The sequence below is a fragment of the Montipora foliosa genome, chromosome 9 (genome assembly GCF_036669935.1).
Source record: "Montipora foliosa isolate CH-2021 chromosome 9, ASM3666993v2, whole genome shotgun sequence".
NCBI lineage: Eukaryota > Metazoa > Cnidaria > Anthozoa > Scleractinia > Acroporidae > Montipora > Montipora foliosa.
Genome location: NC_090877.1, coordinates 24083410 through 24108773, shown reverse-complemented (window position 1 = coordinate 24108773; position 25364 = coordinate 24083410). Strand labels below are relative to the sequence as shown.

At 38.6% G+C, this 25364-nt stretch overlaps 2 protein-coding genes across 8 annotated transcripts in view; both read right to left on the bottom strand.

The window, feature by feature from the left end:
• Window positions 1-15852, bottom strand: part of LOC137971937 (allatostatin-A receptor-like) — a 32556-nt gene extending 16704 nt beyond the window's left edge. For 2 of the 7 annotated variants that reach the window (XR_011117007.1, XR_011117005.1), the window contains exons 1-2: window positions 6044-6488; window positions 2897-4594 (exon numbers count right to left, since the gene is read on the bottom strand). Coding sequence is in view for 4 of the 7 variants with exons in the window: in XM_068818679.1 (XP_068674780.1) it covers window positions 3517-4575 (1059 nt within the window). In the remaining 3 variants the exon portion in view is untranslated. Of the gene's footprint in view, window positions 1-1206; window positions 1460-2277; window positions 4595-6043; window positions 6489-10574; window positions 10768-12013; window positions 12141-15739 lie in introns of those variants that run through there. The other 5 variants (XR_011117006.1, XM_068818679.1, XM_068818678.1 and 2 more) reach the window with 5 other exon arrangements.
• Window positions 15853-19023: 3171 nt separating this feature from the next.
• On the bottom strand, window positions 19024-24863 carry LOC137969851 (protein BUD31 homolog). The gene is made up of 5 exons (XM_068816237.1): window positions 24669-24863; window positions 24477-24534; window positions 24300-24364; window positions 20896-21062; window positions 19024-19545 (listed from the first exon to the last, which is right to left on the bottom strand). The coding sequence occupies exons 1-5, from the start codon at window positions 24760-24762 to the stop codon at window positions 19495-19497; spliced, it is 435 nt and encodes a 144-aa protein (XP_068672338.1). The 5' UTR covers window positions 24763-24863; the 3' UTR covers window positions 19024-19494.
• Between the last annotated feature and the right edge of the window lie 501 nt (window positions 24864-25364).

Here is a 25364-nt window from a genome sequence, read left to right as displayed (position 1 = left end):
TTTAGAGTTCTTACGATCGATTGTCATTAATCTTTCGCTGAGAATTCGAAATTCAGAGATTTATATAAAAATAGGCACGCATTGCGTACGTGCTGTAGTGCACAGTGAGACAGTCAGTGCTTTAGTCCATCACTGTGAACTAAGCTGCGTTTTGTTTTTTAGGAGATTCAATTTGTTTTTGCGTAATATGGAGGGTCACGTAGCTCTAAAAGCACACAACATTGTTTTGATATCGTTAATCATCATAGCGCTATGGTAGATGCTTTTCGCTATTGTTCTTTCCACCAAAATGGGTGCCGTGACGTTATGTGCAATCAAAGAATTGAGAAAGATTGAAGAAAATAGAAGGGAATCGAGAAATATTGGCTTCAAGGCAAACATGGAATTTGCTTCAACCTCTTTTTCACAGAAAGTGTGAGCGTGTACTCTGCGCGTCTGACAGCTTTTCACGACAAAAGTTCACTTAAGTTAAACCCTATCCGGTGGGGTAAGTATCTCGAGGGGAAACCTCAAAATATACGACTTGCTGTCAGACTGAAGATTTTATTTTAACGCTCAAAAATGCGAACTAAGAAAGGTACAGATCTTGCTGGTCTGCTTTATGCAAAACAAATATTGATGCAAAAGTAAATAAATATTATAACACAGTTTTTAGGAAGAGCAGAGGGAAGTTTTAGGAGTGTCGATCGATCTATGTTCAATTTTTCTATTATACTTTCGACTGCGCAAATAAATCGCAAAGTCAAAGGTGACATCAATTTCAGCGGTCGCCTATAATCAAGATACCTTGCGTGTTAGGCTTAAAAAGGTAAAAGACCTCAAAACGGGACGAGACATTGCGAAATAAGTCAACGTCTGAACGTGTGACTCAAAGGGCCACTGCTGGCACGACGTCTGGGTGACCCCTCAAATGGTCTATATGACCCCCCCCCCCCCCCCCCTCCACCCCTTGAAAAAAATAACTGGAACGGTGCAGTTCAATATCACCCAACTCAAGTGCTTTCCACAGGCAGCCCATTTTACGCTCATAGAGCGTCTAGTATCCACGTCGTTTGTCAACTGCCTCTAATATGAGTTGAGCGAAAATTCACACAACAGTTGTCAAGTTATCTTCTTGAGAGTTACTAGACCTGAACACATAAAACGATTTAGTGAGTATCCAAGTGTAGAGTGATCAGTAACCTTGTTTTCCCAGCGAAACAAAAGAAAACATTTGCATGATAGAACAATTCCCGGAAGATTCGTTGGGTACACCAACATGGCCGCCGTTGCATTGTTAAGGTACACCAACATGGCCGCCGTGACGTCACATGAAAACACTCTATTCTTTTTGCTGCGACTCATCTTACGGGTTTGTGATGTCCAGACTCCTCTCCACAGTTCAAAGCTTGGCTACTAAGCACTAACTCGTACCGTTTAAATGTGACCACAGGCAACCCAAGTTCAGTGTGAGCATGGCCTACAAATTATAAGGATTTTGTACGGGAATCTCGATAAAAGGCTAAAAGAAGATAATTATATGAAAAAATTCTCAATTAAAAAGCCCAAACCTTATTGCCATTGTGGGTGGCTTCCTTCCTGTGTGGCAGGATCCATCAGCAGGAGCCTTCATTTCCCACTTTGTTTCTATAAAGTAGCGTTTTTCCTCACCTATCTATTTATAAACGTCAATAACAATTGAAAATGGAACGGGAAGTTGTTTTCAAGACTTTGAGTCTTGTTTCCCGCATTCGGCCGCCATCTTGGATAGCCCCTTCATGCAGAGCACTTAGTAAACGCCTTTAATTAGCGCGGCAAATTCAAAAAAGTTATTTCTAAAAATAGAGAGGTCAGGAAAAACGCTACCTCACCTAGGGAAGCCAGTTGGAGGCTCGTACTGATGGGCTCCTTTGTGTAGTTATTTTTCAGATCCAACTCGAGTTGTCGACTTAATGATAAATGATGTCCCTATCAACAAACTTCCAGTCTAATATCTATTAGATACACTAGACAGTTTAAATGATTGTTTTTCATGGGCCCTGAAAAGTCCTTATTTATCAGTGTATGTAATTCACAAGGATTGGTATGAAATTCATTGAATCGTGACCAGGTGGACAAGGATGCTTTTCTATTGTGTTTAAGATTAAGCTCCATTGCTTCCATTCCTAGTGTTTTAACCAGTAACGAGAGCCGTTGTTACAGTAACAGCTTCCTCTTGATCCCTTGTTTTGAGTTGTCGAATTCATAAGATAATCTTATAATTAATAATGTCCAATGTAAAATCACTGAACCTTTGCGCTAAGTGAACTCAATTTAATTTAACCACACATAACCGACTCTCTTGAGCCAACGAGCTGATATTATTTACAATAACGTAGCTATACCATGCAAAAAAGTAACGCCAGCCTGGTTACAAACACAAAAAAGTATGTGCGGTTTAGCAAGATTACACTTGCTTAAAATAGCGGCGATGTCTTAGTTTACCTTATAAGAAGGAAACTATAGACTTAGACAAAGCATAATAATACAATTTTGTATAAACGAAAAAAGGGCATAGCGTTGAAGGCGCCCTCTGATTGGCTACTCAAACTCCGATCCAATATCCTTTGCCATTCAACTCCGAGCAACTCGCGTGGGATTTGCGCCCGAAAACATTGTAATCGTTGCCGAAATAAATGAATTAAAATTATCTTTTTGTGCGATATTATCTCAGTCAATATACTATCTCCACCACTAGCCACCTTCACTTCGGTGAAAATTATCTCATAAAAATTGATATTACAACTAAAGAATTCTAATCATTACTATATTAACCTTCAATTGATTGTGTTCATCTCATCGTGCTTTGAAATGAGAGACAAATTAATTGGACCCTTTTTTGGAATACTGGATAAATGTTATGATTTGTTAATCTTACCTTATCAACGTTGTACCCTCAGCCTGGAAACTAAGTTACTGTAATTATCATGCTTTCGACACTTTTGCAATGCTGTGTTCACGTTACAGTCATGCAAATGAAGTTCACTGTTGTTGCTGATGTTGTTGTTGCTGTTGTTGTTAAGTAACAGGAGATTGGATTTTGGGCTGAGCGACGATGTAGAGCCTGTATCACTTATTTCTCGGTAGTACCTTTGAGGAGAGCAGCGCTATAGTTAAGTTTCCCAGAGTCTCCTAGAGGTTTTTAGGAACAAATTAAGGTCCGTTCAATCAGGAAATAAGGGAATAAACACGAAATGTCTTAGAGAACGAGGGAGTAAATAATTTTGTGGTCCAATAAGCAGGGAACAACTTTGGAATTGAAGGGAATATTAGTTTCTACTGATAAGTCTTAAAGGTATTTGAATTTTTGTCTCTACCGGCTTAGTTACAGCGATCGCTCTATATTTAAAATGCCATAGATTTCGAAAAGGTTCGTCTCAGCCTTGATTTGCGTTAATTGTTAATTTCAGTTTACAGTGTCCCCAATTAGTGCTAAAGCGCTTGAACGACTGGACACTTGAATAAAGTTCCTTTCCTTTCCTTTCCTTTCAGCGAATGTCAGGTTTTAATATTATCTTCGGTTGCATTTGTAAGTGGAATCAAAATTTTCTCAGATGTGACTTTTTCAATGCCGTGATGGGACGGGTGTCTTGCTAAGCCTCCCTCTTCCTCCTCTACCGTTTCCATTTCTTGCCGTCTTGGCGATATGCTGGAGGGAGCAATGGACTCCATAGCTGAAACTCTGTTCCTTTTGCAGCAAATTAGTTCCGACAAATGTTTTCGAAACTGACTGCTCTGTAGGCTGTAGACAATAGGGTTAACACTGGAGTTGAAAACGATCAAAGCAGAGGCGATTGTGTGATGAATTCCAACGAGCGTGATGGTGCCAGTGAAGCCAAGGAAGTAGATCAAAAGCTCAGGAACCCAGCACAACACGTAAATGACCGTCACAAAGACAACCATCTTTGTCACTCGTTTGCGGTGGCGCTTTAGAGCTTTCTGGGTTTCCTCGCGAATGTTTTCCTTTCTGAGCCAAAGGCGATAGACCATTCTGGAGTACAGGAATCCCATGACGCCTAGGGGGATGACACCAGCCACCACAGACCACCCAACGGTATAAAAGTGCCCGTAAACGGGCTTGGACCAAATGTGCCCGCAACTCCGAAACTCCCTTATGTATGTAACAGCCATAAAACCAGGGATTGCCCAGAGGGCGGAAAGCGACCAGCAGATGACAATAAGGATTAGAAGCTTGGTTCTTGTAAGTTTTCCTTTTCGGCTGTGAGGGTACATTACAGCTCCGTAGCGCTCGATTGCTATTGCAATTAGAGAAAAGACAGATGCCAGCGCACCAATCCAACCAATGTTTCCGCCAGTGAACATCTTACAGAGAATAATTCCATTTTTGCCTTCGGGGTGGGAGATAGAAGGTGTAATTACGAAAGGAATGCCAATGAAGACTGCAACAATCATGTCGGCGGTTGCGAGATTGATAAGGAGGAAGTTGATTGGTGATCTCATGGACCTATTCAGCGTAACAGCAAGAATCACCAGCGTATTTCCCACAAGGTTAATAAATATTAGTATCGAGAAGAATATTGCGAAGCCAGTGTGCATTTTCTTTTTCGATGTTTTCCTGAAAAATAGGAAAGATGTTATGAGCTTTTGTTATAAGACTTACAGGCAACAGATCTTGATCGAATTCTGTAAAAACTAGCGAATGAATATTAAGTCCATTTATCATTCAATAAACTTTGAATCTGTCACAGAAAATTCAATATATAGTTATTGCACTATCTGTAGCGGATATTACAAATTATTTTTCAGTGGATATTAGTTTTGTGCCACACCTTAAGCTCTAGTACTCATTGCTTATGTATTGACGAAAAACTTTAAATCAGTCTCAAATTAATGACACAGTTATGAATGATGTAAAATAAAGGAAGGCTTCATGCCCAATCGCTTTGTTTTTGTTTGCAAGGGTCGTGTTTAAAAAGCATACAAAGTACCCGTAATTAAAGTATTTACGATAGCTTCGATAGAGTACTATTCTAAAACGTTTCCGGAACGGAATCAAAGCTCCTAGGATGATTAATTATGTTTCCTATTTTATTTGTCTTCTTGGCCTTTCTTGAGGTGTAAAACATAATAATATGGAATTATGACAAACATTTTACCCATTTGACAGAATGATTTCGCACTCTTTGTGGAAATATGAAACAAAGAGATGGTTAACTCTTGTATAATTTCTGTCAAAACGACAATTAATCTGAACAAAAATCTCTATTGGCTTGCTCGTCGTATTGTATTCGAATATTAAGTCTTTCTTAAAGTCATCAGTTTGGTTATGTCACATTACCGAACGTGTAGTTTATAGTGCATCCGCATGGCTGCTACAAACGGTCAAGTTTTCTACCTACCGAAGTGATTGCCGGGGCATTTAAACAAGCAACTACTACTGAAGTGCATTTTCGTTGCGTACCATCCTTGAGGGAGAAAGTTGCAAACTGCGATAAATTAAACGCCAAAGGCGAGTTACAAATTCAAGATACATTGCTGGTCATGTTGAACCTATTCAGTGGAGTTGAGGCAACTGACATCTCAAAAGATCTGAAAGATATTCTCAATAGATTAGCTGAACACGCCAAATAAAGCTGCCGTAGTTTTTGTTTCAGCTCTTTCAAACAATTTTGAAAAACAAATTTGGGTTCGTTCTTATTTCAGCACTTCTCTAGGAGTACTTGAAAAATAAGAGATTATGTGTTGACACGGATCAGCAAGATTTCATCAAGAACATCGAAGAAGCCAAATACAAACTTAAAAATATGTGCCCTATTTGGCGCTCTAAACTCAAGCTCCTTCTACCTTTTTTTGGCGGACAATTGTTTGATCTACTTATTGTTGTCCATAACAAAAACGATATAATTCTTCTTTTGTTGGAAACCAGTTGGACCATTAAACGCTTCATAGAGGTGAAATACTCTAATCTTAAAATGCTCCCTAAAACCTAACTTTTAAAGTGTTTATTTCGATATGAACTACGAACTCAACCTGTGTGCCACATGAATTCTTAGTGAAAGGTTACCTTGACAGAAGCAGCTGTCGCAACGTAATCCACGTAGAAATCTTCTATGTACTGAAAAATAGCGGTATTCTTTTCCCTGAACTACGGAGTATACGTAATTCTTACAGAGATGTTGCTCTTTTGAAGAAAAAAGGGGATTTCACCAAGCCTTTATCGAGAGTGATGGTTCCACTGGGTGCCTTGGTGTTATGAAGGAGGATGTTTCGATGTCCCGCCTAAAAATCCCTCATTCCAATTCGATTCTGGTCATGTGGCACAGTTTTAAGGCTATCATTCGTTACTCCGTTATAACTTCGGGGAATAACAGTTGGACGTCTCTGAAAAGTGATAAACAAATGTGCCGAAAAATAATTCCAAAGATATACGCGGCGCCGGAGTAAGTAAGTGCGAGAATTTCTTCCTATTTCCCTTGAGTTATTAAAACTGAACGAACGTCACCAGTCGGAACAATGATGGAAAAAGATGATTTATCACCGACAAAGGTCATGTTATTTGCCCTAGAGAGAAAATACTCACGTACAAGCAAACATTTAGGAAGAATCTTGTTTTTTTTTCTGGATTAGGATTCTATAATCCACACTGACAAGTAATTGACAATAGACCGACAGTTTACTTTTAGCTCTTTTCAATTATCGTCGCGGCTTTTCGTGAAAAACATGTTAATTTAACACGGCCATTGCAAATCATGCTCTAAATCTCCCGGAAGCATAAATACATTAATATACATACATATATACATATTCATCTGGAAACAAGGGGCAATTTGGTCCTTATCATTTACTCAATTACCGAATCTCTTAGCGTAGTTTCTCGAAAACAATATGAACTGGTCCGTGTGCGAGATCACCTTTTCTCTTTTTGTTGTTAGGTGTGATATTGTTTTCCCGTACTTTTGCATCACTTTAAACATAGTTAGTAGAGGGGAGTAGTAGTAGAGTAGTAGAGTCAAAACTATGCTTTAAATAGAGCGGTTCCGTAAAATAAGCCGCCCATGTTTCTCACCATAGATGAGAATAGAGTTTTCTCAATCTTAGTTTTAAAAGAGGATAAGAGATGAAAAAGGCGCATTGAATCTCGTTCGATCGTTCGCTCGCTCTTTGATTCCGCAAGACTCCGGCAAATAAAACTTGAATCCGAATAAAAATTTGTTTCTTTCTTTTAATTCACATTACAAAACTGAAATTGCACAAGTGGAGCGTTAAAAAGATTGGTTTGTCCATGCTGTTTCAACGGGCACCCTTTCAGTTGGTCCAACGGGAGTAATTGAAGACAGTTGTAAGACAGTTGTAACTTTTGCATATGCAACCAAGACACTGAATCGCGGCATCTAACTGAGAGTAACAAAGTGATTCCAATCACCCGGCATATTGTAAATATATAACAACTCTTGTTGCTTTTTACTTGAACGTAATACGAGTCAAAAGTTCCCGATCTAACACAGTGAATGACAACGTACACTAACTGCTAGAGCAATTGAGCTTAAAAGGAACGAAAACTTAACGATTTTTTACCCGGCGCTACCTGATCAACAATAGTCAGTGCGCTCTTTTCAAACTGAGCTAAGGCAGCTGTTTAAGATTAAGAGTCGTTTGTATCTTTGATCACCATGCAGTAATTAATTTTGAAGCGTTTCGGATTTTGAAATATGATGGCCTTCATTTCCGAAGTATGTTTATTCCCATTATAAAAAGATAATTCTTCCGACCGCCTGCTACTATTCTCGATGAGCGTGAAATTCAAGAATATTTATTTCGATGGCCGACACATTGGCGACAAACGCTGAGACTGAAATTTTCGTTTTGCCAAAATTCAAACAAAACTTGTTTGATTTTAGCTAACTTTTTGCTTGTCATCTACAGGAATCGAGCAGTTTCTAAAAGGAGAGAGACAAGTTAGGATAAGAAAATGTTAATGCTATTTCGACAAGCAGTAGCTTGCCGTTTGCCGAGTGACGTTCCACGTAAACTGACGCAACGCCAATTTTAAATAATGGTTACTGAAAAATGAAAGGTGAATATGAGTCTATCATAGAATGCGTTTGCAAAGCCAACATAACTGGGTTTTGACACTTGATTGGCGCATGATTGATATATCGTATTCGCTTCAGTTAACCTGCCAAAATGCGCGTGGAATGTCCGTTGTGCTGAAATATCTGTCAATCACTAGCTGTATCTTGCATGTTTTTGCCTGTATATTGACATGCCGAGGCCTGTTAAAAGTCGTGCGTTTCTGTGGTAATCACTGATAAGACCGCAATTTTCATGTTCTATGGTGTTTGAGTTTACTATTCGAAACAAAGCGACGGCTCTCTTTTGTGAAGATTAATACTCGTGAACTTTGCTGTGTTTCTTAATATTTATGCGCCGAACAACTCGAAACTTCAACATCCCCCCCCCCCCCCCCCAAATTAATTGGCAAATTAATTTGCCATCACCACTCCGACAAGAGAAGAAGAAAAATGGATTCCCCTTTACTTTTGAAATGAAACAACATTTACTCCTGGGTTGGTATGCTTTATACAGCCTTGAGTAAAATTAGAATGGATCAAATTCTGAAATGATTCAGGGCCTCCAGACTAGACATCTACTTGTCGACAACTAAATGTCTGGTCTGTGGAGGCCCTCAATCCTTTCTACAAAGTCAAGAAATTCCCCGCTGCATCTAAATATAGTACGACCAGAGGTCTTTCCACTGTAGAATTGTCGCTCTGTTCTAACACTTTAGAAATCATTTTGAAAAAAGCGTTTCATCAACGCGAATTTGAGGCTTCTTCAAGTACGTTTTTGTATCGTCTCGAGATTTCTTTCATATTTTTGCTGCATTTTATTGACTCAATCATGACGAATTAAGGGCTATTGTCCCTAAAAAGCCCCATGGAAATTCCTTGCAAGTAGAGGTTTGACTTCATCTTAGCTGCTGTAGGTACTTGCCGGGGTGTAGCCAGGGACGGGGGGGGGGGGGGGGGGCGGTCCTGAGGTGCCTTGTGGAGCTATACAATTTGCCGAAAGCATTTCTTGGTTTGCCATATCATTTTCAATTGAAGAACAGTAACTATCGGGACTGTTTAGGTTAGGGTGTTTTTAGTGTTCCCTCCCTGAATGTTGAACAAATTTGATAACTTGATTTAGCAGTTGATTCAAGTCCTCCTCCAAAGCTGCTACAAAACTTATTTTAGATCACATTTTTTAGTCAACGAAATGGGGAACTTCGACTTCCCCACGGGGCCTCTGATTACCCAGGGAAAGAACGAAATCGAACTAACTAAAGAATATGGCAACTACAAATATATGGCAATATATGGAATATGGCAACTGAGCGACGCCCAAAAATGTTTATTTTTTTTTTTTCAATCAAAAGTAAAAAGTCTCTTTTAAATTTCAATTTAATTAAACTCGCAAAGGGTATAACTCCTGCAATGCGCAAAACAATTTCCTATGCTGCATTATTACGTTTGAATAGTACAAAATAGTTTATATATTCATAACTATTTTGGACAGTCGGAGTTAATTATTCTCAAAAGAATATTAACATGCAGATCAGAACCAGATCTGAAGAAACAAGGAAAAAAATGTGACAGTGTTATAAATAAATTAACCACAACGGACTACTAGCACTGAGGCGGGAAATAGTTTTGCAAGTTTTTGCAAGTACCAAAATCTTTGGTATTGGAAGAAGCTTCACCAAACTTCGTGACCTTTTCGAAAAAAATATTTTGTAATTACTTATCTAAATACTTGGTTTTATACGATATAATAAGAGATCTATTCATGATTTCCTTTTTTTTAATTGTGATATCTTAATCTTCTACACGCGAATCTTTTATCGTTTGGTTATTAGAACAAGCGCTTTTATTGACTTTCTAGATTTCTTGCCTCCCCAAGTCGTATTTTAAGTCAGAAGCTGGTTAGCCAAGATTATGCAGAACCTTGAAAAGAATCCATCGAAAAGACTTCGTTTGATACCTAATACTGACCCGAAGGGCAATCTCCATATCTTCTGTTTTTGAAGTCCAAGTTTCGTTATTTCAATAAGCCAAAGTTTTATCCCCTCTTTATTTTGCGAATATCATCACTATTTCGTGCGAAGCGCAGTTGGAATGATTTCAAGTTGAATGCACTGGATAAAAATGGCTTAACCTTCAATGCTTTCAATTGAAAGTCAAAGCGAGACTTTTTGAGAGTTTTGAGTTCCAAACAAAAACAAATCAAGCACAAATTCTCCACAAAAAAGAGGTATGAGGTCATTTCTCTTAAGAGAAGAAACCACGACCGTGATTTCAAAGAGGAAATTAGGAATACTGAGAAAGTGCTGTCAGTTCCAAAGATCCGAATACGTAAACACTGAAACTAGGCCAGGATATGTGAGTCCATGTCTATTAGCCATAGTTTAATTCTTGTTAGAGTATCAGTTCCTTTTCGCCACAAGCAAACTTATAAAACAGCGAAAATGGTGATAGGGCCGTTTAGGAAAACTTAAGGGGATAACTTTGCCGCCGCGCCGCCAGTGTTTGAGGAGCAAAATCAAAACTTACTTGTATTCTTAGAATGAAATGTTTTGTCCATGAGTGGCCTTGGCTGAAGTTCAGCCAACAAGAGAAGAAACGGTCATGTCCTACCCAAGAGGAACGCTACTTGCCGTCAACTAACATTAAAACGCAAATCAATTCCTTCTGTTGATGACTTCTGCTTCAGACACCTTGAAGATGGCACTTTTCTACACAATTTTTGTTTTGCTTGTTTGCTTTTTTTAGAGAGATTCAAAACAAATTTTCCATTAGAATCACGTGGAACCATAAGGATGAATTGCGTTATTTGTACCATTGATCAAATATTTATATAAAATACAATAAAACGGGTAGAAATTATTCCGACAAAAATAAGACAATAGTCTAAATATTCATATATTGTAGTTTGAAACTGCTGATAAAAAAAATTCAATTTAAAAAAAGGGTCTTTGAAAATTTTGTTATATTACAGTAACTGTTGTCTGTTAGGTACAAATATCATGAAGATTTAAAAAAAAAAAAACTAGAAAAGTATTTTCATGGTAACCGTAACTTTCTTGCCAGCAGCGTCAATACACTTAGTCTTACTATTATCAGGAACGGTCCGATTTATTCGTCTTTAACCCTCTGTTTGGAGGCCAAATAGTTCTTTTTATATCATTCTCTCCTTTTATCTGGAGCTCAAAGTGTATTCATCACATTAAATAATGGATAAAAGCATAAGACGGATTTTATATACTGGCTTGTCAACTTTGTGCACAGCCCAAGACTCCAAAGTAAATGTGACTTACGTTGAGTGAAAACGACAAATTCCTGTCCTTACTTATTTGAGATATGATCTTAGGTCGTGTTCTATTGAGATCAACCGTTTCAACCGCGACTGGTTTCGGTTGAAGCGGTTGAGGTTTCCCAATATAACAATTTTCCAACCGCTTTCGGTTGAAACGAGGTAACTTCTGGGAAAAGTTATTACCAGACTTCTCAGCGTTGACAAGTTGAGGGAAAACAACTCGTCAGGAGCCCGCGTAAACGACAGCGGTCGCTGCCAATGCTTTTTCAACCGTTTCAACCTAGTTTGATGTCGGTTGAAAAAGTTGATCAACCAAACCAACCAAAAATGTTTTTTTTTTTTTGGAATAGGACACGAAAAAACCCAACCAACTGAAAACGAAACTTGCCTCGCAACGGAAGTTCAAAAAAGTTTCACGAAACCAACCATGTTACACGGTGCAATACCTCCTGAAACTTTTTGCACACAAGTTTCAGCTAAACAGCGGCTTTACGAGCGTTGAGTCTATTGTTCTATATTTTTACGAAATTCAATCTTATATTCATATATTCTGTTATTAAATGTATCATTATAATTTTTAAAGGAAACGATCCAAAGTCCATCTGAATGCTTTTGCTTTCTAGCCATTTTTTTTTAAATATTATTTTTGTCACTGCAGCTAGCCTCATCAACTCACCTTCTTTGATTCCAGTCTTACAACAACGCGCGAGCGTGCAGCTTTGTCAAAGCGGTGTACGAAATGGCGAGAGACGGCACTATTCCTTGATTCTGTTCGTTTTACAAGGGAAATATTTTTTATTCCCCAGATGTAATTTAGTTCTGCTGATAAACAACGTGCTACGTCAATTAACTCACCGAGAAGAACTGATTGACAGATAAAACGTCGATTTTAATAAAAATTAATTACCTAATTAGAAATTCATCATCAAAAAGGTTATTTAATTTCCGTGTAATTTAGCTGGGCTTTGGTCATTGCGTAAGTGAACGTATTTTAAAGAAATCGGGTCCGTCTTCAAACTCAGATTGATTTTTTATCATCTTTTTGTAGGTTTCAAAAAAACGGTTTTCTTTGCGGGTTTTCATCACTCTCGAGAAAAATCAATCAAAATCAAACAAAGAATAATTTACACGCAAAAGCTGTTTTCGGATAATTCAAGAACATGCATGAGTTTTTTCCGGTGAGTCACAACTGAGTCATGTCACGTTTAGTAAAGCACGTAATGCATTAGAACTTAATATGTGAACTGATAACTGCTATCAAACACATTTACAACTTGTACTTAGATTCTTTTTTAGATTGCTCTAGACATCGAGCCGGAGGTAAATAACGTTTGTCTTCATTTTATGTCAGAATACAGAGCATGAATACTCCTAGGTTCAAGTTGAAAACAAGGGGGCTCGCATTGTCAGAAAAGACAAAACGTGACAGAAGGCCAGAAAAATGCAAGAAAGACAAAATTACTATTGTTTGCTTTCAGCCTAGAAATGACGTGTATATATAGTCAAACTGACAGGTTGCTTGTGATTTAGCTTCCTGTCCATAATGTTAACGCATTGTCACTTTTTTGTGTTAAGTGTATTCTCGCTCTTGTATAAACCATGGGTTTGTATTTGATGTCTTGTGTTCTTTTTGAAGATTATTTGAATTAAGAAAACCAATGCTTGTTCAGAGGCAAATCTTATTAATTCCAAGGGGTTGTCAGAGTAAAAGCTCAAAATAAATCCCCGTTAGGGTCGGAAGCGTGGAAGCGTGATCAGCGCTATAGCTAAACTAAAAGCAGAGAAAAACAATTACTACTGAAAAACCGTATCTTTTTGCGGAAGAAAAATCTGCATCAGGAAGTGCAATCTTATTACAGTCGCAGATAATAATAATAATAACAATCATCATCATCATCATCATCATCATCTTCATTATCTTTATTTTTATTTAGGAAAGTAACACCTTCACTCCGCTCAAAACACTATTTTACACATACTGGATGGATGACAGCATTCAGTAACTACAATTTTCGAACGTGCCTTTCCGTCTTTGTATCGTTCGAATGATTCGATGTTACTTTGACGAGTTTCTGTTGTTTAACAGAGGTTAATATCAAGAATTCGCGAACAAGCCGCAACGCAATTTGGAGAGGTGTACCACGACAAAGGTCTAAGCGATCCACACAATGTAAAACACAATGGATCCCCATTTCTTCACCCTAAGACCCTAAGTAGGAGTGAGGTCCTTTGGGAGTTGAAAGAGGGGACAATATAGCATCTCTTGTAAGCGCTAGCTAGCTATTTCATACTTGGTATTGATGCAGCTTCGTTTTCAAGCTTAAGTCCGAGTCATTGTTTTTATTGTGTTGTCTTTATTTGGTTTGAGTTGTAAGCCAGTCTTTTGTACCTTTCAATAGCAGCTGCTAAAGGTCCGGGAAACGGCTTTAACATCCGTTCGATTTTGTTGAACAATGTTGAACGATGTTGACTGCCGGGGTGGGCAAAAGGTTCAACACGTCATAAGCATTTAATGCAACAAAGCTTCACAAGAGGCCTTGTATTCAGTCCAAGGCTGCAGCAGCGGCTGTTGCTATGGAAACGGACATGTATGAGTGATTGAGAGACCGATAAGTGTGCACGCGTATACCCAATATGTTGAAAGACGGAAGCAAACCGTTTCAACTTCATTCAATAACAAAAGAAATGTTGAAGGTTGTGTTAACTCACTCAACATTGATGAAATGGTATATGAAATGAATCATGTATGAACTGCGGATATGAAATCAAGGGAAGCTATGATCTTCGCAGTTATGAACGCAATTTTTACAATTGCGTAGAGAAGCCTGAAAAATTCAGGACTTCAACGGGGTTTGAACCCGTGACCTCGCGATTCCGGTGCGACGCTCTAACCAACTGAGCTATGAAGCCACTGACGTTGGGAGCTGGTCATTTGTGGGTTCTAATGGTCCCGTAAGGAATGAATCAATGATGAAATGGTATATGAAATGAATCATATATGAACTGAGGATATGAAATCAAGTGAAGCTATGATCTTCGCTATGATTCAACTTCGATTCAAAATGTTTCAACACATTTGAAAGCGGGAGGAGGAGGGTGGGGGATGGGGGCAAAGAGTTGCAACCTCGCTGTTCAAAAAAATCGGAAGGATTTTGAAGCAAATGTTTAAGCTCACTTCCGGCTGCCGTCCGCATCTCAAAAACCCCTTTTAGGGAGCTTAATTTTTGCGACGCGGACGGCAATCGGAAGTGAGCTGTTTTCCCTTTTAACTTGTCTTCACATTGCCAAGTATCTTTTCCCCATTAGAGAATGATTAGTATAAAAATATGGGGGACACCGCTATCCTGGTACACGAAATGTTCGTTGGATATGAGATGATAGATAGCCAACTCGGCGCTACGCGCCTCGTTGGCTATAATCATCTCATATCCAACAAGCGCGAGTGGAATAATTGTTTTATTAAAAACGCCCCCAAAATATAGAAAACTGGACTACAATAAAAACAAAAAGGCCCAAAAAATCACGGATATGCTTGCCGTGTTTGTAGATCATGGTATAATGGCTCATAACCCATGATGGCTTAGCCAATCAAAACTCTCGAATTGCATTATCCAATATGCAGTATTTGATCTAGTGTTATAGAACTTCTTTTTTAAGTGTTGTAATGTAGTCATCTAAAAAAACACGTTTTGTCGTAATTTGAATAAATTAGTTTAACTATATATAGATGTAAAAAGTCGTGGGCGTTAATTGGTTATTGAACGGTGCAAGGTTTGTTGACAAGAGGGAAGGCCAATTTTAGAAGAAAGTGGAGGGCAGAAACGCTCAAACAGTCAATGCTGAAAGTCTTTAGCAGACCCCAACCGTACATCAAGACAAAACCCCTTTGTCTACGGTGGAGGAACGAGCGAGGAGAATATTACTGTACCGCTCCTTAGTGAAAAGGAAAACGGAAAAGCTGAGCGTCGGAGTTGACAAAAGAGGAACAGGAAAAGTAAAGTCCGAGAAAGATAAAAGGCGCCGGAGAGCAGAAGCAGAAGTGGATCGAGAAGCAGTTGGTTTAAAGCTGCATTGCTGGCTGAGGTTTGTTGGTTTGTGGGTTAGTCGGTTAGTTGGTTTGTTGGTCAGTTGCTTTTTGGAGTGAAAGCGAAGAACTGAACTGAACTGTTTAATATTGTAAATATTCAAAGTAAAGTATTTAGTTTCTTTTATTTAGTGTTGTCATTTAAATATATATAAAGAATTAAGAAAATCTAAGTAAGATTAGTTAATTTAGAGATCACTGTAGTAACTGTTATACTTGTTATTAACTTACATCTTTTATTAAAAGTCGTACGCGTTTTCTTAAAATTTATGCTGTGTTGCGGGTTTGTGGGAAGGGGTGTGAAGTGTGTTGTCTTACCCTTAGTTTTCTCCTGTTCTCTCCTCGCAATCTTGCGAGACCCAGGGGATCGCGAACCGTCACAGGCTCCCGAAACTCAAAACCCTACTCTGCTTGCTAATGTTCACTAGAAACACTGAAGAGAATCCTGGACCACAAATCAGTATCTGCTTAAGATCACTCGGCTTCCGAAAGCAGGGAAGGCGCTGTCAATTCTTAATATAATATCAACTGCCAAAGTTTAACTTCGAAGAGAGAATCGTTCAGAACCTAACCGACAGCCGGATATCATCATTGAAACCGAACCTTGGCTATCTCCCGAACACAACACGGCTAAATATTTTCCAACAGGTATGTGCCTCACATGGCGGTGGTGCCTGGGGCGGGCGGTGGTGTTTTTATCGCTGCAAAGAACATTGAGAGGGAAACCAGTTGCTCGTGAAATAATAAAGCAGCGTTTCCCTCCCAAAACTCAAACATTCAGAATGGACCTCCTCATAATAAACTAACGACAGACAATGTCTTCCTCCTTCCTTTCTTCATTGATTAAATTATAATGATTTAAAATGCAAGAAAACAGAAAGAGAAAGATGTTTCAATTTTGGAATTTATAGAACATGATCTTTTCTTGTAATCTTCTCTCTTAAAACATGTTCGTCTCAAGCGCACTGATTGCTTACTTTCCAAGAATTTTTTGTGATGATGCCCAGTGCTGTTTACATCGCACCAATTTCCACCAGACTGCAGGTGTTTTCGAATTGGACTTGGCTGGAAATTATGATTACTCGTTGCGCAAAAAGATCTTTTTTGTCACCTTGATTAGCGTGCGTTTGATTAGCTAGTGACGGATATTTACCGAGCCGCGAATATCCGTCATTAGCCACCTCCATGCAGGTGAATAGTTGTAAGACAGAGACTTTTTATCGAAACAATAAAACGCTCCGCTTTCGGCGGCGTGCTTTCATCTGTTTCTCGGTGCGTACACCCCCTGATGTTGAAACACTCGCACTCGTTTTTGGCATTTTACTTAAGATTGAAGTGTTCATTGAACCGATTGGAGAGCTAAGTTGATTGTCGGCTTGGCAGGATTAGCTTGAAGGTCTTCTGTGTGAATGAGACCACAATTGTGTATAACAGCCAGAAGTCAGGCTACCTAGCCAAGTGCTGGAGCCTCACTTAAGTCATTTCTCCCGAAATTGAACTGGATTTCCTCAATAACTTTTCCCTTTACGTGGGCATGTTAAACGTAATCGCAATGTACCCTCGTGCAATAGGCCTCTTTAGCTTGTACATTCTGTTTTCCCATTTCAGACCGCGTGATGTTACTCTAAGGAAACGTTTCTTTCAAATGTCGTCTAATGCACCTGTACATGTAAGCATAACGTATGAAAAAACAAAAGGAACATTCCCTCGAGATCATCACTTGGTCTGAAATGGGAAAACAAAACGTACAGGCTAAAGAGGTCAATTAAGGATTATTTCACATGCATTTTCTTTATTTTTACAAATCGCCCTTGTCGCTTCGCGAGTGGGCAGTTCTGTGAAAACTCTGAAAATACGCGTGAAATTAATTTATCCTTCATTGCCCTCGGGCCCATAGCATTGCACATACAAACTGTTTCTTGATATCCAGGTCGTAATGCAAACCTCGTTTCGGAGCATACTTGTATACAAGAGAAGACTTCTCGGGGAACAGAGAAAAGCCCAGTGAAAAGGGATGTAACAATTGCTGGGAGTTATTGGTTCTGCAGATGTTGGATGGTGTTGGCAAATCGGTGTGCAAAAAGACACAACAAAGGGCTTGTCTTTCATATACCGGATCCGGAATAATTAACACCCATAAAACAAAAGAACAAAGCGAACATAACAATACTTAATCAACAAGGCCTAATCAGAATAACAATGGTTCTTTTGTCTTCCCCCATTTTGGTCCGGTATATGAAAGTCTATTCCAACAATAGGACATTAGGGAGCTTACGAAACGAGGACGACGACGACGGGAATTGAACTGGTATGAGTGAGTTGGAAGCGTTGAGAGAGAATTGAAAATTAATCGTCATGTGCTAACGTCCTCCACAGAACCTTGAATTTGGTCATTTCACGTCGTCATTTAGGAGATGACGGCAAAGAAATGTACCAAAATGTAAAACGCACGTGCAGGGCGTGTAGAGCAATTGTTTTTGCTCACTAAACCCATTGTTTTGTAGCGTCGTCGTTGCCGTCGGCGTCGTCGTTTCGTAAGCTCCCTATTTGCATGATGACGTCATTTGACAGCAAGCACCAGAATCCTTCAGGTTTTGCTTGTCTCGTGCTAATTAGAGGTATCGTTATTTTTACCCCCGGGTGGGGATAAAAAATATAAATAAGAAAAGGAAAACAATCTGAATTCTGGTATTTGTAGTCAAATGACACCATCGTGACACGACGCAAGCGAACGCAAGCATAAGGGCAAACACAAGAAAAAGGAAAAAAAACGATCCTCGTGCTTGTGCTGGCGCTTGCGTCGATAGTGCAAAGTAAAGTAAAGTAAAGTAGACCTTATTTAACGTCGATAACTCGTAACAGTAACTTTTAATCACTGACAAACCTGAGGTCGACGGTGCGCTCATTTTACTCCCCCCACTCCATCAGTGCTCCGTTTTAAGGGTATTTAAAGCTACTAGCTACACGGAAAGGAAAGGAGTCGAAACAAGGATGCGAGATCCGGGAATCGAACTCAGGACCTCTTGCACCAAGGCCGCGCACTAACCGACTGTGCCATCCAAACCAGGTTTTACCCAACAAGCCACGCACTTGGAGGGTTGAGATAAGGATAAGGTATTGACCACTGTCAACCTGAATTTGGTGATTCAGAAGTCTTTCTCATGTTAAGTACATTAATTTAAAAGTTGAACTAATAACCACAACACTTCGCGCTTCAACTTGCTGTAAAACAAAAAACCGAAGTGAACTCGGAAATGATCAACATGCTCGATGCTCTTCTCACTCTATTCCCTATTCTATTCGCAAATTCAAAATGCTGTATTTTCGAAACGAAAGAGGTCACAGAACTGGAAAGTCGAAAAAAGATTTTTTTCTGGGTCATCTTTAACCTCCTACAGATAAAATCCAGAAGACCTTGCGATTATGATTTTAGGATATGATGACGTCACTGTGAAAACCACCTATTGTTTTCTTTCTTTTCTGGGTCCAGAAGGATCGGAGGGTCAGATGGGTGTCCACGTTTTGTACCGTCCCGCAAGGACCCGCGACTGAAGCATAATTGAACTGTTACATTTTCCTTCCCCTCGGCAGCATTTCTACCATTCAAGTTCACGTTTTATTTTCTTTTTAAACGTGATCTGAAGTAAGACAGGCATTATTATTTTTCTGAAGCTAAGTCAATACAAACTGGCACGTAAAGAGGAAAGCTATACATTCAAAGGAACAGGAAATTAATAAACTAATTTGATGCAGTTGAAAATGAAAAAAAACTAAAACTATGTCCAATGTCACAGCTTATGTAAAAGCTACATTAATTGAAGAACAATCATTGCCTGCTTCCTCGCAAGAGCTTTCGGGAACATTGATAAAAGTGCAAACTGTGCTATTTTATTTTCAGTGTGGGGGAATGTTTTCAGTGCTACCTGTTCAACGAGCTAGAAACCGAATGCAATGGAGACAAGTCCTCTGGATATTCTCTCTCCCCATGGCAAAGCATAACCACAAGTTAAAGTCTCTTTCTTTTTGTCAGATATCTGTTCAATCTTGATGACCAGCACCCATCGTCATTATCATCATCCCGAGCATCCTCTACACCCACATATTACACACTCAACAATTTTTCCCTGAAAGGAAAACCAAGTAAAATATGTTTTACTGTTGTTCTGTCTTTTGCATCAATGGATGACAATGCACCAGTGAGTCTGCTAAGCCAGAGATCAAGGGGTCGACTCCTGCTTAGATCAGAACTCGGGGTCTCACATAAATTGTGGAGAACGAACAGAGTTTGCTTAAAAAGGTGATAACTATTTGCAAAGGGTGCAAGCACAACGAAAAAAATAAGTTACTGTATAGCTCGTACCGCAAAGACTTGGATGTTTATAATAAACTCTGTTGTCGGTTAAACATTCGAACATTGTTGGCAGAGAATAAAGGCATCCGTGGACAACTTTTGCTATATTAGCATAACTAAGAATGTCCTCTTAGCCTGAATGTGTTTCTGGAAAGGGCCAAAACCGTTGAGGTTTACATGAATTTAGGCGACACATTTTCCTACATGTTTGTAGGTAACCTTCCAAAGGAGGACATTTCAAGGAAGACAAGTCTGCAATAATTTACTTTGCTTTTCTTGTCTTGAAAACATATCAAAAGCCTGGTTTTTTTGTTAAAAATGGGTTTTTGGACCTTTTCTTGGTCTTTCAGAAAAAAATGTCATGACAAATGCATACAAATACTTGAATGATTTTCAAGACAATCCTAAAATTGTTACTGTGACTATGCAATGAAATGTCACACTTTGAGAAAATAAGTGTATGATAAAACGACACCTAAAGTCCATCCCTGGCGATATTGCTGCTCTCACTCGTGGCTTACAACTTGTGACAGTTTACTGATTCCCCAGTCCCAATTAACAAGATTTTTGTTCCAGTGGTCAATAATATGACATGTAAAATAACACCCAAAGGCAAGCAATAATTATTATAGGCCCTTTGTATGACCGTGTCATGTGACCTTGTCCATTATACATAACGATTGATACAAAATAGATGCCAGAAATGGAAAGAGTGTGATGATATTAGTAAGAATGTCAATTTGGAGGCCACTGACGTTTAAGTGTGTGATTTGAAAGTTTGAAAAATGTACATGTACAAGAATAATATTATTGCATGCTGGATGGCAAAGCTTGCCATCCAGCAACTGTTGTCCATGTATAAATCTCAATTAATTTTTTAAGCATCAAAATCACTGTAAAATCTCTTAACCAAATGTCAGTGGCTTCAAAATTGACATTCTTACTAATTTCATCATGCTCTTTCCATTTCTGGCATACATTTTGTACCAGGACCATTTTTTTGTGATTGACAAGATCACACGATACAGTCATTCAAAAGGCCTATTAAAAGTAGTACAGTGTACAAACTACTTTCTGCACCGAGAATTGTTTCAAATGTTACTGGTAATTTCACTGTACTTACTTCTTCGAGTTTCGATTTAGGTACACGGCAGATACAGTTGGCACCAAAGTTAGTATCCCTACACTGAATACATCTTAAACAACAAAGGTTTTCATATCCTTGCTTCTTCCATTTAGCAATCAAGTTCTTGTCAGCATACCCTTCCTTCAGGCAAAATTCATAGAGCTCTACAATGGAATGAAACAATGTTACTCTTCGTTTCCACAAACAATTTACTGTGGACAATTTTTAAGCAATTGCCTCTTACCCGGTTGACCCCAGCCATTAATCTTTACAAAAGAAGGGTAAGCTGTAATGGTAAATAACGGTAAATAATATATAGACACGTGAAAAATTCAGGTGGCTTCCACAGGATTCAGACGCATGACCTCTGCAGTGCCGGGGTAATGCTCGACCAACTGGGCTATTGAGCCACTCTGTTGGGAGTAGATCAATTTTTTGGGCTCCTGTGTTCCCATGAAAGGACTCCATGAATGAAATAAAATTATGTATTTATTTGAAGTGTCCTTTCATGGTAACACATAAGCCAAACAAATTGACCTGCTCCCAACTGAGTAATCATGGCTTCTGATAGCATGCCGAAAAAAATTAAAGATTACGCGGAAATTTTTGGCCATATTATGCGGAAACATGCGTTGATTATGCGGAAATTACACCGGATTATGCGGAAATTTAAACAAGTTATAAAACTAATAATTAGCCCTGTCCAATGTATTTACATGCTTACAGTAAATCCGTAATCGAAACTGCAACCAATACAATCGCATTTGTGACTGAATTTTTGCCCTTTGTGATTAAAATACATGGAGGAGTCACCAATTTGCGACCAGCTTTCACCCTTGAAGTAAAAGGGTTAGCAGTTGGGATTTTGCCGCAACTTTTGGTAAAATAAATAAAGCGATAAAAAATTATTTTGTTTCTCATCAGGAATTTTGTTTCAATTTGGCGATATAATCGGGCAAGATTGTAATACCTTTGGAGCGCGATCCATTCCCTCGATCATTGACTTATCAGTCATGTCATTTGCTGAAGTAACTGTTTCTCGTCCAATGGAAAGCATTGTAGGAACAAAAACTAGTGTCCAGGCTCATTGGCGAAAAAATGCGCGGAAACTGCTTACGATCTTTCTTACAAACTTCCATCTTGCGAACAAAATGTTGTGTTTTCTTCAATATTCAGGAAAATAAGCATTTCAAAACAGTCAATTTCTTTGGCTTTTATGTTTTTTAGGATGTTAAGGAGGTGCTTTATCACTAATATCAGGTATTTCTTCTGTTTTTTGCGGAAAATGTCGGAATTATGCAGAAGATGCAGATTTCAGTGAATTATGCGGATCCGCATCGCCGCATCCTGTCAGATGCCATGAGTAATGTTCTTGGGGACACAAGCAAAAGAAAATGTTTGTACAAAAAAGAACTTCAAATCCACAGGAATTAGAGTTTGGACAACAGTTTTTGGGGGGAAACGCATCATGGCTGCCATGACCTTATAGGTAATGTACAAGCCACCGAAGATTATCCATCAAAGAAAAAGTCTCACACTGTACAGTGTACATTGTAGGCAGTGCTAACAGAGTAAGGTCTATCGTGCACACAAGCAAAAGTAAATTTGTACAGATATGAGATAACAGTACTATGATTATTATCATTATTTTACAAAACAACAGGGCTTGAAAGTAACGATAAAATCCAGTCGCAATTTTGCGACAAGATACGAAAATTTAGTCGCAGTTTCGCAAATTTTAGTCGCAAAATCGTCGTGGTGCATTGTTGTCAGCAGTTTAGCAAAACAAATATGAGCCCACAACACTTGTATGTAAACAAACCACTGAAAATGTCAAATGATATCGAAGGAACAGAGTTGTGCACGTAACACCACAGCTAAATTACGTCACAATTACGCTATCTTCAAATTGAAAAAATTCAGCGCGAGAAACAAAAGAATTTTGTCATTTCTTTATTTATTTTAGCAAATAACCCTTTTGTTTTGAAAAAGCAAAGATGAAAACGAGTGGCAAATTTGCAACTTCTCCAGATATTTTAGTCGCAAAAGGAAAAAATTCAGTCGTAAATGCGACTGTAATGGTCACAATTTCAAGCCCTGAACAATTACTCAACAAATACAACAAATACAAGTTTCATGTAACACATGTAGTAATCAGACTTTAATACTTTAGGTATGTTATAGTTAAAATTTTTCCTTGGTTAAAAAATTTTCAGACTAGTTTGCTTTTTACTTTCCTTTGTTTCAGATTATGACAATGTCTACAAGACAATGGAAAGTAAGAAATAAACTAGTCTGAAATTTTTAACCAAGGAGAATATTTTAAACTATGCATCAGATTAAAGTAAATCACAGATGCGCATGCCCAGGGGCCCATTTATCAAAAGTCCCGAAAACTTTTCGGGCCCAAAAAGCCCTTTGCGAAACTCCCAACCACTTGTTTTGGGAAGCTGATCTTTAAATATATTTTTAAGGTAACAAAAAGCAAGACAACTGTGAAGTTTGATGACTTAAATCCTCCCCGTTCTTGAGATCCAGAGGGAATTTTCATACACAAAAATGACCCATAAAGTTTCGAGACTTAAGTGAAACAGACCCCAGAACATGAAACTGGTACTTTACAGCAGCCCCAAAACATTGAGGATGGTGCCCACAAATTCAAAGGTATTTTTGCACGGTTTACTGAAAACGCAGGAAAAGCAGATCTTAACAAGTGTTATTGAACTCCAACAAGAAAATTGGGGGTAACCAGACATTTTTCTAAGATAATTAATCAAGAATGCTTGCAAAAAGCATTAAAATACAAACCAATGTATGGCATTCTTTTCCAAATTGAAGCTTAATTATCTCTGGAAAATGCATGGTTATCCCCAATTTTCTTTTTGGATACCAAGAGCACTTGCTAAGTTCTTCTTTCTCTGCATAGTTTGAACCGCACAAAAATATCCCTGTATTAATTAGCACCACCTATAGGAAATTGGAGTATCTCAAGATGCGCATAACGTATGTGCAATAACAATAATAGGCAACATTCTTAAAATGTTGTTATTCTATCTTCCCAAATCCTTGATTTAAAGTATTTTCCTGAATTTTACAACAGAGTCCCTGAAATGCTGGTTTTATACCTGATAATGTTTCTTCTGTCTTAAAAGTTGCATCAATACTACAATCTGCATCACAACTGGCAGAGCAAACTACCCCGAGAGAAAATTTGAAAATAAAATAATGCCATCATTTTTTGACAGCTACGAATAATCGTAGAAAACCAAACTACTACCAGTTTAAAAATTAAGTCATGTGATTAAAATTAACTATGGCTGCAATAGTATTCTCTAAAAATACTTAACTTTACAATGTAGATAAGAATACAGTGGTAAAAGCAACTACTGTACTATACAAACCTCTACTGATGGCCTTTCTTCTGTAAAACAGATCATAAACGTAGCGAGACTTCTGATGATGGATTCTGTAATAAATATGAAACGAATGCAAAAGATTTAAGAAAAATTAGTTTGCTGTATAACATCAGCAGTTAAATCTGAAAGATATACAATTACAAGAAGTAAAAGTACTAATACCTATAAATTGGCCACAAAGACTCCGTCTTTCGTTTTCCCTCGTGTGGTTCGGTTTCAGCTGGAGTACAAGGAGGCAAAGGTAAGTGGCTTTAAAACACGGTAACGTACAGCAGCCAAGGTAAAAATGAGTTACACAGGCTCACCACGTCTTCGATCAAATCGTGAAAGAGCACGACAGTACAGTTCGCTTACCTTCTCTCATTTTTTGATCCAGTTCATCAAGTGTCGGCTCTATCAATTCCCAACCATCAGGAGGTGGTTTCCTACTTCGACGCACCTTGGGCATTTTCTTAGTTCAAAAATACGAGTGAATGTTATTGAACGTCAAAAGAACCCCTAAAGAAGCGAGCTGAGTCGAGCGGAAAAAAGTCGCCGATCCCAGAGCCCACGTGTCTTTTGATCAGCGCCAAGGCACGGGGTAGGTACTTTATGTATGGACCGACTCATTCTCAGACCTTTCAGCGCTTAATCGCAAGAAGTGCGAGATCGACTTGGTTTCTCGGGGCAACCAATTTTCTCCCTCCCTCAATAGGCCATTTCCGAGTTGCTGTTTGTCTCGGTTTCGAAGTGAGTCTTGGTGCTCAACTATTATAAGGAAGATGAGTTTGATTTGCATAAGAATACGCAACTCATTTCCATTTGAATGAAGGGGGTAGTTTCTAAAGAAACTGTGGTGCTGCGTCGGTGGGGAAGTAGTACACAAAAATTTGGTTTTATCAACGGAGTTGATAATATAAATTGGCCACCGTACAGAGATTGTAAAAGCTGACGTTGCGAGCGTTAGCCCTTCGTCAGAGCGAATCGAGGAATTATGGGTTACATGTAGTTTTTATAGTTTTTATTTCATTCAAACGCGACAAAAACGTAGTCAACTTTTTAGTTAGAAGC